The sequence below is a fragment of the Bactrocera tryoni genome, unplaced genomic scaffold (assembly GCF_016617805.1).
Source record: "Bactrocera tryoni isolate S06 unplaced genomic scaffold, CSIRO_BtryS06_freeze2 scaffold_25, whole genome shotgun sequence".
Classification (NCBI taxonomy): domain Eukaryota; kingdom Metazoa; phylum Arthropoda; class Insecta; order Diptera; family Tephritidae; genus Bactrocera; species Bactrocera tryoni.
The window spans coordinates 5,901,415-5,913,342 of NW_024395977.1; the positions used below are offsets into that span (position 1 = coordinate 5,901,415).

An 11,928-nucleotide genomic window follows, 5' to 3' on the forward strand; every position below is an offset into this window, starting at 1 on the left:
CTTGGTCAATATTTTCTGTAAAAAATCGACTATAGGCACTGGGGTCCAAATGTTCAGTACCTAGAAGATTAAACAGTTTTTAATGGATTTGGACTAGATTTGGTCATAAGGTGGCATACTCTAAAAGAATTATTCGTGCAAAGGTTAATCTCGTTTATTAATTGCTTGTAGATTTGTACACTCGAAAGGAAAGAATCAGACGGATTTTAAAATTTTGTTATACGGGGAGTAGTCGTATCTGTTGTCCGATTTCGCCCATTTTCATACTATAACATATATAAGGGTCATGTTATGTATCAAACGGTATGTTACGGTCAAGTGGGTCTCGAGATATGTGGTTTCACCTAAAGCTGGGCGTTGCCACACCCATATTTTGACCCCGGCTCCATGAAAACTCCATTATACCATCTAAATTTAATGCCTCTGCATTCATTTTCCACCATCGCACATTGGAGCATTCGGTTTCAAAAACCGGAAAAAACTATTTAAAGTGATTTTATGAAATAAAATGAATATTATTATTATTATTATTTATTAGAGTAATATGATATATTAAACTAACATGAGTAAATACACACTAGCTACCAGGGCCTACGGTGCGATTAAAAGCGTACAATTTTTTTTTTGTTTTTATATACGAATGCTATTCTTATATTCCGAATTTAACATATTGATATTGTGATATATTTTATTTGGTTAAAATTGATTTAAATTTTGCTGCTCAGATTAATATCGTTGATATATTTTATTACTTTTTTAACGTTTCCGATGTTAATTTCATTTAGTAGAGTTGACGGTACATTAGTACCAAAATTCTTTGCTCGAAGCGCCGATAGGTTTGGGCAATAGTCGAGGATGTGTTGGACAGTTAGGCGGTTTGGACAATACGGGCATACAGGTGGAGTCTCACATTGAAGAATGTGGCCATGCGTGATCACTGTGTGGCCGAGCCTCAGTCGAGTGAAATAGGTAATTTCTTTCCTTGACAAATCCGCTGGGTAAAGCGCTTTAGCACATCACGATTAATGGTGGAGTAAAGATGCTGATAATGGGACCATTCACGATTAATGGTGGAGTAAAGATGCTGATAATGTGACCAGTCTGAAATTTGTTTGTTACGGAGGTGTCTATATATCACCTTCTGTAAATCCTTGCTCGGCGATGCATTAAAAGTTAGACATGGTGATGAGATTGCGTTTTTGGCCGCTTCGTCGGCAAACTCGTTGCCTGGGATGCCCTTATGCCCAGGAACCCAAAAGATTTGGAGTTTCTTTTTGTATTGTATAAGTCTGTCCCTAATTCGGTTGATAATGGAGTTATCGTGGTAAATATTTTTAATTGCTGAGACTACAGACATACTATCTGTGCAAATAACGAAGTGCCCTTTGTTTTTAGTTGCAAATTCTGCGGCTTGTAGTGCCGCGACTGCTTCTGCTGTATAAATAGAACAGTGCAATGGGAGCCAACCGGCTGTTATGAGTGTCCCGTTTTGGTGCACTACACCGAAAGTTGTACTGTGGTCAGTTTTTGATCCATCTGTAAATATGGGGATCCAGTTGATCATCTGCCTACTGCTAAAGTGCTCAATGAATAGTTGTTTAAAGCATTCATTACTGGTGTGTGCTTTAGGGTAGGTGTGTAAAAGCTCGGATACAGAAGATTGCGGTAGCGACCAAGGCGCTTGCTTACAAATTTGATTGCCCATTGGGGGTATTTGAATCTCTAATTCTTTGCAATAGGATATGCACCGACGAATAGTAGATTTGGTGGAGTAGTTGCGTTTGTGGGATGCAGCGAGACGGAATATGTTGAATAGCGTTTTATTTGTGGTATTAATAAACTTTGGGATCAGTCTCCACGTAGCGAGGTCGCGCCTTTCAACAATGGAGGGGAGACCTGCTTCTGCTAACATACATTTAACTGTTGAAGTGGGGAAAGCGTTCAAACTACGTCGAACCGCTGTATGGTATGGCGCTTGCAAAAGTTTTATATGTGTGTTAGCGCACCACCCGTAAATAGGGAGTCCATAATCTATTTTTGATAGCATTATTGATCTTGTTATATTAATTAAAGTGTTAGTATGTATACAAAGGTTTTTTGATGATAAGTATTTAATAATATTAAGCCTGGTAGCTAGATTTTTTCTTAACTGCTGACAGTGCTCTTTGAAAGAATATTTAGAATCAAATATAATGCCTAATATTTTTAAGTTTTTTACATTTTGAATGTTAGTGAGCTCAACATTGATATCAATTGCGGGGCAGCCTTGTTTTCGACAGATGTGCAAAATTTTGCACTTTTCATAAGCAAGGGTGGCTCCGGATCTTAATCCCCATTGTTTGAGTTCGAGTAGTAGCTTTAAAAATGTATTTTTAGTGCTTGGTAAGTCCTTATTTTTTGTATAAAAAAAAGCATCGTCTGCATAAATGTTTAAATTGATATTTTTGTAGTTTGTTGTTATTCTATTTATTTGCTCAAAGGCTATCATAAATAGGACAACCGATAAAGGGGAGCCTTGGGGTATACCGTTATTGAGTGGAAAAGGTTTTGAAAGCTGTCCGTTGATATTAACTTGGAATGCCCGCCCAGTCATAAACGATTTTATGACTTGAAATATCTTTTCCCAATTTTCCACTCTTTGAGTTGATTTAAAATGACATGAATGCCAATGCGATCATACGCTTTTTCGAAGTCAGTGGCTAACACTGTGATGTGATTTTTGGTTGAGAGCGCATCGGCGATAAAGTGTTGTAGTTGGAGGAGTGCGTCGATGGTTCCATGTTTCTTTTAAATGCTGACTGGTTGTGACTTATTAAATTATTTTTCAAGAAAAACCACATTAGCCTTTTCGTGAGCATTTTTCAAATATTTTGCTGAGACAGGAGGTTAGTGAGATTGGGCGATACCCACTTGTACTGTCTTGGGGTTTATTTGGCTTAGGGATTGGTAGTATGGTGGCCGATAGCCACGTGTGAGGATAAAGCCCCCCGTTGAGAATGTTGTTATACAATGAGAGAAGGATACGTTTTGCCGGAAGTGGTAGATTGCGGAGCATAGCGTAGGTTATACGGTCCTTTCCTGGAGACTTCCCTTTAGCGTGTTGCAGAGCGACATCTAATTCTATTTGGGAGAATTCTGTTTCTAGGTAGAGAGCGTATTTTGTGACTGTGCTGGGGTAATATACTTCGGCCAGTATTGTCTGCTTTAACGTATTATATTCTTCGGAAAAGTTAGTGTCTTGGGCGTAATTACACCAGGTAGAAGCAAAGGCATTTGCAATTTCGGTGGAGGAAGAAAGCAAATCGTTATTATGACGTATCGCAATAATGGGAGCTCTTGGAATACCAGTGAGCGTCTTGATTCTTGCCCAGATCTTTTGTATCGAAGAGTTTGGATTAATAGTTTCGGTGAATTCGGATATAGATTTCCGTTTTGCTTCTTTGACGCGTTTTTTGAACTGGGCGTTTGCCTTTTTGTAGGCGATAAGGTTGACAATGTTACAAGAGTTTTTATAAACCTGCCAAAGTTTTTGTTTATTTGTACGTAATAGACTAAGCTCGTTTGTCCACCATGGTGAGCGTGATTTATGCCCCTTTGGGTTGCTTTGAGGAATCGTTTTGTTGGCTGCTGTTCTAATTATCTTGGTAATTGTGGCTGCTTCTTGGTGAATGTTTACAGGGTGCCACTCTTGTATCGCCTCTAGACAGTGTGTCTGGAATTGATCCCAATTTGCAAAATCTGTCAAGAATTTTGGAGATCTCTTCGGGTTCTGTACGTTCAAATTATTTTGTAATTCTGTCAGAATTGGGTAATGGTCGCTTCCATAAAGGAAGTTAAGGATTTTCCACGAACATTTAGGACTTAGTTGAGGTGAAGCCATAGTGATATCAACATGGGTGAACGTTCTGTGTGTAGAAAAGTGCGTGGCTGACCCGTTGTTTAGCACAATCAGATTCTCCGCGAATATAACATTTTCTAGTTGTGTACCTCTGGCGTTGGTAGTGGCTGAACCCCAAAGGGGGCTCCACGCATTGAAATCACCTAGTAGTAGCGTTTGAGCCTGGGTCTGATGGAGGAGATCTCTTATGTCTTTGTCGGAAAATGTTTGACTTGGTGGGGTATATGTATTTATTATTGAGAAGGGTGTAAGGAGATTCAGTTCTATGGCTATTGACAGGATATTTGTATGTATAGCTATTCGTTTGTGCGGAATATTCCGTTTTATTAGTATTGCGACCCCCTGCTTCGCATATCTGTTTTTACTGTCATTATAGAAGTAACCAATATACGTCTTAGGGATTATAGTGTTAGTTACTTGAAAAGGGATGTGGGTCTCTTGAAGGCAAATTATATGAGGGTTAAGATCTTTTATCAATTGCTCTAACTCATTGTAATTGTTGCCATATCCTTTCAAATTCCACTGTATAATTTTTAATGACATTTCAATTGTAAATAAAAATAAAAATAAATTTAAACACTTGAATCTATTATAATATAACTTATAAAATAAAAGATAATTGGGATGTCTAAAGCATGTTTAAGTTGTTTACTTGGAACTGTTGATTTTTTTGATAGGTGAACATCTCAGTACGCTGGGACTCCCTTTGCTTATTGCTCTATTCATGGTATTTGTTGTAGACGTAGATGTGTCGATATCCATGTGGTGATCTTCTTCTTTTTCAGTTTCTGTTTTCGACGTTTTCTCGCTACCGTAATTGTTGTGTTGATTTAACGTAACAATAGTATGATCTTTTGTTGAATTAGTTGTTGTTGTCAGATTAGTTTTATTTGTTGGCTGAGCGTTGAGTTCTGTTAAAAATTTTTGTATACTGTCTTTGCTAGTAGTTGCTTTGACGGTTTCTTGCGTAATATTAGGAGCTTCTGAAGTAGAGTTGTTGGAATCAGGCGGATTATGTGTATTTACTTGTGCTGTAGAATTGTCTTGTATTTTTGTTGTTTGGGCGAATGATAGGGAATTTGTGACTGCGATTGGATTTTGTATTTTGTGTCATTTTAACGCTTCGCGCATAGAACATTTCTTCTGAGTTTTTATTTTAAGAATAGCTTTGGCCTGTTGATATTTGGGGCATGTGTTGGCCGGGGCTGCATGTTCTCCAAAACAATTTGCACATGATGTTCTGATGCAGTTTTCTGGTTGGTGGGGGGGTAGGTTGCAAGAGACGCAGGCGGGTGCGTTTTTGCACATTTTCATTGTATGCCCAAGCTTCTGACACGATTTGCATCGCATCGGATTTGGGAAATATGGCCGCACAGTGCATATTTCCCAGGATATGTCAATTTTTCCGGTAAAAAATAGGTGTCGAATGATAGTAGTACTGCTCCAGTTGGCTTGCCGACTCCTTCAGTTATGCGCGTGAATTTGTGGACGCTAGTGACGTTGTATTGCTTGAGTTCTTCAATAATCTCGTCCTCTGGAACTTGATTTAAGAATGGCGCGTATACTGTCCCTTTAACACAATTTAAATTATGGTGGAGTTCACATGAAACTTGACAAAGGCCCGGTAGAGAATGGGTGTTAATAAACTTTTTTGCTGTTTCTTTATTTTTCACCAGCAGCAATAAGCCTCCATCACGTAGAGGAGTAATTTTGTTTATTTCTATGCTTATAGCCAGAAGTGATTTGTGCACCGCAAAAATGGAATAGCTACTTAGTGGTTTATTTTCGTCTTTAGATTTTATCAGAAGAAATTTGGCGCTATCTTTTTTTGTTACGGGCAATTCTGGGAATTATTCAATACCGTTTGCTGGCTTTTTTCTTTTTGCACGAGGGCTCGGAGACAATAGAGCAAATCTATTGTTCCCGAGATATTGGGGCCCGGGGGCCATCTCACATCAAAAGTTTAGTCAAGCACGTGTGTTTACAAATCACTAGATGTACAGAAGTAGCGAAAAAAAAAACAAATACACTATGCACTGGTGCGCGACCCGTGAGAAAAGAGAATTGATGGTAGAGAAAAAACAATTTATGGACTGTTTAACAAGCGTGACCGATCGCGTTGACTGCTAGTCGGTGACTGATAAAATGAATAAAAATGCAGGATTGAATATAATAATGCAATATAAATTAAAACAAATAAGGAAGGGTTAAGTTCGGGTGCAACCGAATATTGAATATATTTGAGTACCTTACATACAATCACCAATCTTATGGATGAAGGTCAAGTGGATGTTCGAAAATCGTGGTAATAGTTATATGGGGCAGGGTCAAGTTTTCGCGCAATTGGTTCTGTATAGGTCCACATATTCTGTACATAGGGGCTTGAACAGTTTTGTTTGGATTTGGACAAGTTTTGGTCAAAAGATGACATACTTTAGGGCAATTATTACCGCAAAATTGCATTCCGTCACATTAATTAATTCTTTATTTGTGTAGTGGAAAGTGAAAGAATCAAATGGGTTTTTAAATTGTGTTATATGGCAAGTAGGCGTGATTGTAGGCCGATTTCGCTCATTTTAACACTGTGACATAGAATTATTTAAATAATGTTACATACTTAATTTAGTCGAAATCGGGCTGTCTGGTTCCAAGATATGGGATTTCACCAAAAAATGGGCGGTGCTACGCCCATTGTCCAATTTTCAAATATTTTCCGAAATTCACTTACGCACACAAAACACCAGTTGCAATTTCCAGAATAATAGAGAGTATCGAGAATAAGGACGTGCGTACAGAACGAAGTGTAGGTTCCGACTACTTGCGTGGCAATATAGAGAGGGCTGAAGGTCAATCATTTAATAGGTTTATTAAAGAAAATCAATTTTTAGTAGCATCGCTGTAGTTTGTAATTCTCACTTTTTTCCGGTTTTTGAAAGAAAATGCTCCTATGTGCATCGGTAGGGATAGTAGTGTTTATCTTGAGCGAATTTGATCATTTATATATTGTATACATAACCCTATAACTATCTGGATAAGTCTTAGGTGATACATATGATATTGATGATAACAACTAAATGAATTTTCGACAAATAGCACAATATTAGTTATATGTATCTTATATATTTTGACATGTATTTTGATTGTTTTTATTCCCTAAAAGATGTATTTGCTAAAGCACCAAGTAAAATTTATTAATAACTCTGGTGCTTAAAGCTGGAATGAACAAAAGTTATGTTTCATATCGGAGTACAAATACACTTGGCTTTTTGTTGAGGGTCATAAAAGGCTTATGTTTGTTTTCATTTCATACTCTGAAAAATGGTTGATAGGCACATCTAGCCTAACGGTTATTTATTTTCTCTTATTATCAGAGAGAAAAATTTGAATTTCGCTTCTACCTACTGAAAAAAGTCGTTTTTTGGGTTTCATGGAAACCTGAAAGCTCTTCAAAAAATATCTGAAACGTTTTTCTCGCCAACCTAACCGCCTAAAAGAGATTAAGGGTTAAAGTTTGGTTATTTGAAAAATAAGAAAACAATTTATTTTGTAATTGAATGAAAAAATTATTATAATTTGGAAAAATTCCTAGTTTTGTAGGAAATTTGCTGCCCTATTTCTTTTAGTTATTTCGTTAAATTTTGGTGTTGAATATTTCTTAAAAGCTTGACTTAATCAAGAAATTATACAGACCATTTTTATAAAGCAAAAATTTCTAAACTGATTTTTTTCATTGACTTATAAAAAAAAACAAATTTGCCTTAGATTTCAATCGTTAATATATTTAAAACAAAACAACCTTTTGAGGCCTTTTTATAGAGCATTCAATTTGCTATACGACCTTCGAAACGAAATATTTTTTCAAATAGTTGGAAGCATTGATACAAATTTTACAATTATAGGCTCACACTTGGAGAGGCGTTCTTAGAGGTGTCTATCAACCAATTTTTCAGAGTACCAAGCGTTTTATTTACCCATGCTAATGACAATATGTTTAAACTTATAAAAGAGGTGAGATACTTACTCCGAAAGCATATGAATGAATTCATCTATTTGGTCTGGAACACCTGTCTTTAAGTTGAGTTCGATTGACCGTACATAACTGCATACAGCACGTTGCATGCAACCTGTTGAGTCTATATTGTTTTGAGTAAGTATATCATCAATTCTATTGATCATATTTGAAAACGATAATAAATCGTTGTCATTTTCACTTCGGCCATAACCAGCATATCCTCCATGGAAAGCACCCAACAACTTTGGAATTATTAAAATAGCGCCAATACCAACCAATGTCCCTAGTACAACTCCTCCCAGGTCCAATTTAATTGGATTGTAAGCAGAAATACCTGTACTTCCCGGATATCCCTAAAAATTATTTAAAATAAAAATTAAATCTGCTATCAATATTAAAGATTATACATATATATGCACAAACATATGTTGTGCATACGTATGTTCGTTTGTTTCCAAAAGAAATAAATGAATATATTATAATGAGGTATAATACATATATTAGAGAAATTAGCACATAGATTTTATACATGTTTTGTAAAAATTTTCACAAGTGCATGGAAAAGCCTTGTACAATTTTACTATATTTGTATACCGATTCTTCAAATATAATTACAAGTCTTACATTTATTGTTCCATATCCAGTTGTGTAACTCAAACGCTGTAATCGATCTTTAGTCGTTTGTGTGTTTGGCTCATAGATGGACTGGCTTTCGTTGAATAGGCGATCACTATTTCCCACAAAATGCGATCTAGTTAAAAAATTTTAAATAAAAAAAGGACTGTTAGCTTAGTTTATTTATATGTTATAATTATTTATCAGGGCATTTGATAATATGTCTAAACAGTTGGTTATTTTTTTTATTTCTTGAAACAAAGCAAAGGGCAACTAAGTTATTCCATTATAACTTTTGTGTAGATTGACATTTTTTGATGCGATCGAACTCATGTCTTGAATAATAATTTGAGTTTTGACATAATAATTGCAACATTACCCTTACCCCATGTTGGTTTTTTATAATGCTTATTCTTAATATTCTCATACATTTGCACTTATTCTCGGATATTAAGATATTGCAATGAAATCAAAGTAGTCAATGTAGTTATTTCATTATTTGGCAACTTTACCCTTGCATCACGTTGACTGTGTTGTTTTTTATGCAATTTCTTAATATTCTTACATATTATATTTCTAATATTTCTAGAATTTGACCAAACCCCAATATTAAGAATATTTTCTTATTTTAGAATTTGACCAAACTCGAAGTATGCTGATTAAAATTACAACACATGTGAAATGTACTTAAATACTTTTACATTTATGTATGTAGATATATCTATTCTTTCTATTTGCTTTACAGTACGTTTATAAGTACGTAAATATTTTTGATAGCTGCAATGATCGATTGCAGACATTGAGGTTAAATTGAGTTGCCGTTTGAAATACGAAGAAGAATAAGAATTGGGTGTAAGAAAACGCGAATGAAAATAATTTACTTGATTTGAAAACAGAAGACTTTAATATAATCACTTAATACTTGTAACACATGTTTTTCAAAGAAGTTTTAGATATACTTATGTATATTAACTCACTCTGAATTGTTAGCATATTTTGGCAATGCTTCACATACTTGTGCCAAAACCGAAGAAAGTAGTATGCAAATCCACAAAATATATGATTTTCTCATCCTTGCTCTTTTCGGGTTATATAACTTTTTTATGTAATAGTTTTAGGGTCTCATAGACTGCAATGACAAACTGAGTCCATACAATAGATGGTTCGCTCTTTTATAGACACATGGAAAATAAATAGCATGAAGTGGAGGGCTTATCACATGGGTGCACATAATTGTAACAATTTGCAATAATTTTGAGTATGTACTCATGGTTGGAGCCACAATGACATTCACATGTAATGTATTTCACAAACTGTGGAAATATTACCACTTTACTAGTGAATGCATCATAACTGTCGCCATAACTATTATAATATTTCTACTGCGCGTTAGAGAAAGTCATTCTACCAAAACCAGCAATAATTTACGAAAAATGCGGTAATGTTTTAATAGCTTAACAAATAATTATGCATAGAGATATTACTGGAGATTTAGTAAATAATTGTTGGTTTTGGTAGAATGACTTTCTCTAAGGTGCGCGTGGAAATAAAGTCTTACATAAGCTTAATAATTTTAGATTCGCTATTGCACAAGCTTACAGGCATATGTATGTACATCGTTATACCTTTTATAATTATACTGCAACACAGTGTATGAACGGTGACAAATACTTAAAAGAATTCAGTATTTTATTGAGCGCTTAGTTGATATCGATATGTGACACAAATAAATGTTATATTATTGTTCCATAACTAATATTTTCAACTAAAATTGGAAATATTTCATTTTGTCCATGATAACATATGTACTATTATAATTTTTAAAGCGTTACCGCTGTAAATGTATGAAAACTAAATTAAAGTGTGATCGTGAAAACTTTTTGTTCAGACCTAGCGATATTTGATGGAGAACTTAGTTCTGAATTGGCATGTAAAGGTTGAAAGGTTGCACGGATTACTTTATAAGGTCACAAATTTGATAGATTACTCTAATGAATACAAGTATATAAAGCAAGTTTCTGCATTTTAAGCAAAAATTATATGGTGTGCGAACACAGAACAGGTCGCGTAAGACATTTTCAAATTCGCTTTTTCGGTTACCAAACAATTTCAAATATTTTCATATTTTTTTTTCAACATCTTAATTTTTTGATTGGTTCCAAATTGGGCTTTTATACTCTTGCTACAGAGTATTTTAGTTTTGTTTTGTAGGTATCACCTAAAACTAAGCGAGATAGATATAGGGTTATACATTAGGGTGTGTCATTCTGAGGCAACCTTTTTTTATACCCTGAACAGGGTATATTAAGTTTGTCACGAAGTTTGTAACACCCAGAAGGAATCGTCGAAGACCCTATAAAGTGTATATATAAATGATCAGTATGTCGAGCTGAGTCGATTTAGCCATGTCCGCCTTTCTGTCCGTCTGTCCGTCTGTCTGTCTGTCTGTATATATACGAACTAGTCCCTCAGTTTTTAAGATATCGTTTTGAAATTTTGCAAACGTCATTTTCTCTTCAAGAAGCTGCTCATTTGTTGGAACGTCCGATATCGGATCACTATAATATATAGCTGCCATACAAACTGAACGATAGGAATCAAATGCTTTTATGGAAAACTTTCACATTTGACAAGATATATTCACGAAATTTTGGTACATCTTATTTCCAAAGGCAACAATGTAATCTCCGAAGAAATTGTTCAGATCGGTTAACTATAGCATATAGCTGCCATACAAACTGAACGATCGGAATCAAGGTCTTGTATGGACAACTTTCACATTTGACAAGATATATTAACGAAATTTGGTACATATTATTTTCTAAAGCAACAATGTAATCTCCGATGAAATTGATCAGATCGGTTAACTATAGCATATAGCTTCCATACAAACTGAACACATAGTTACTAACAGAAATGCACCTGTGAAGGGTATTTAGCTTCGGTGCAACCGAAGTTAACGTTTTTTCTTGTTTTCAACTGAAAAACAGGCGAAAAACTTTCGAAAATGTGAAAAAGAAAGTCACTCAAAAGATGAGCTCTTAATATTAATATTAATAGGTGCCTCTTTCAAATTTTCTGTTTTCCATATAAATAACATGGAAAAAAAATCATTTTTTTGTGGTGGTTATTGTGCGGAGGTTATTATATGTATGTGCATGCGATGGCTGCCAGTAGGGATGGTAAAATCGATTCCGATTCTACTCGAGAATCGAGTTTTCTCGTAAAATAATCGATTTTTCGGAATCGATCTTCAGTAGTCGAAGTCGATTAAGAATCGGTTCTTGACACTCGAAAAATTGACTATTTGACGAGAAAACTCGATTCTCGAGTAGAATCGGAATCGAGTTTACCATCCCTACTGGCAGCCATCGCGTGCACATATAATAACCTCCGCACAATA

The 11,928-nt window shown here is 35.3% G+C and overlaps 1 protein-coding gene across 3 annotated transcripts in view; it reads right to left on the reverse strand.

Annotated features, from left to right (window-relative positions):
• The window catches only part of LOC120780636, a 28,322-nt gene extending 18,614 nt beyond the window's left edge, over nt 1–9,708 (reverse strand). Inside the window, exons 1-3 of one of the 3 annotated variants that reach the window (XM_040112894.1) lie at nt 9,503–9,708; nt 8,535–8,661; nt 7,920–8,263 (exon numbers count right to left, since the gene is read on the reverse strand). In XM_040112894.1, coding sequence (XP_039968828.1) covers nt 7,920–8,263; nt 8,535–8,661; nt 9,503–9,597 — 566 coding nt within the window. In that variant the 5' untranslated portion in view covers nt 9,598–9,708. Of the gene's footprint in view, nt 1–7,919; nt 8,264–8,534; nt 8,662–8,910; nt 9,014–9,037; nt 9,180–9,502 lie in introns of those variants that run through there. The other 2 variants (XM_040112896.1, XM_040112897.1) reach the window with 2 other exon arrangements.
• Nucleotides 9,709–11,928: the final 2,220 nt, after the last annotated feature.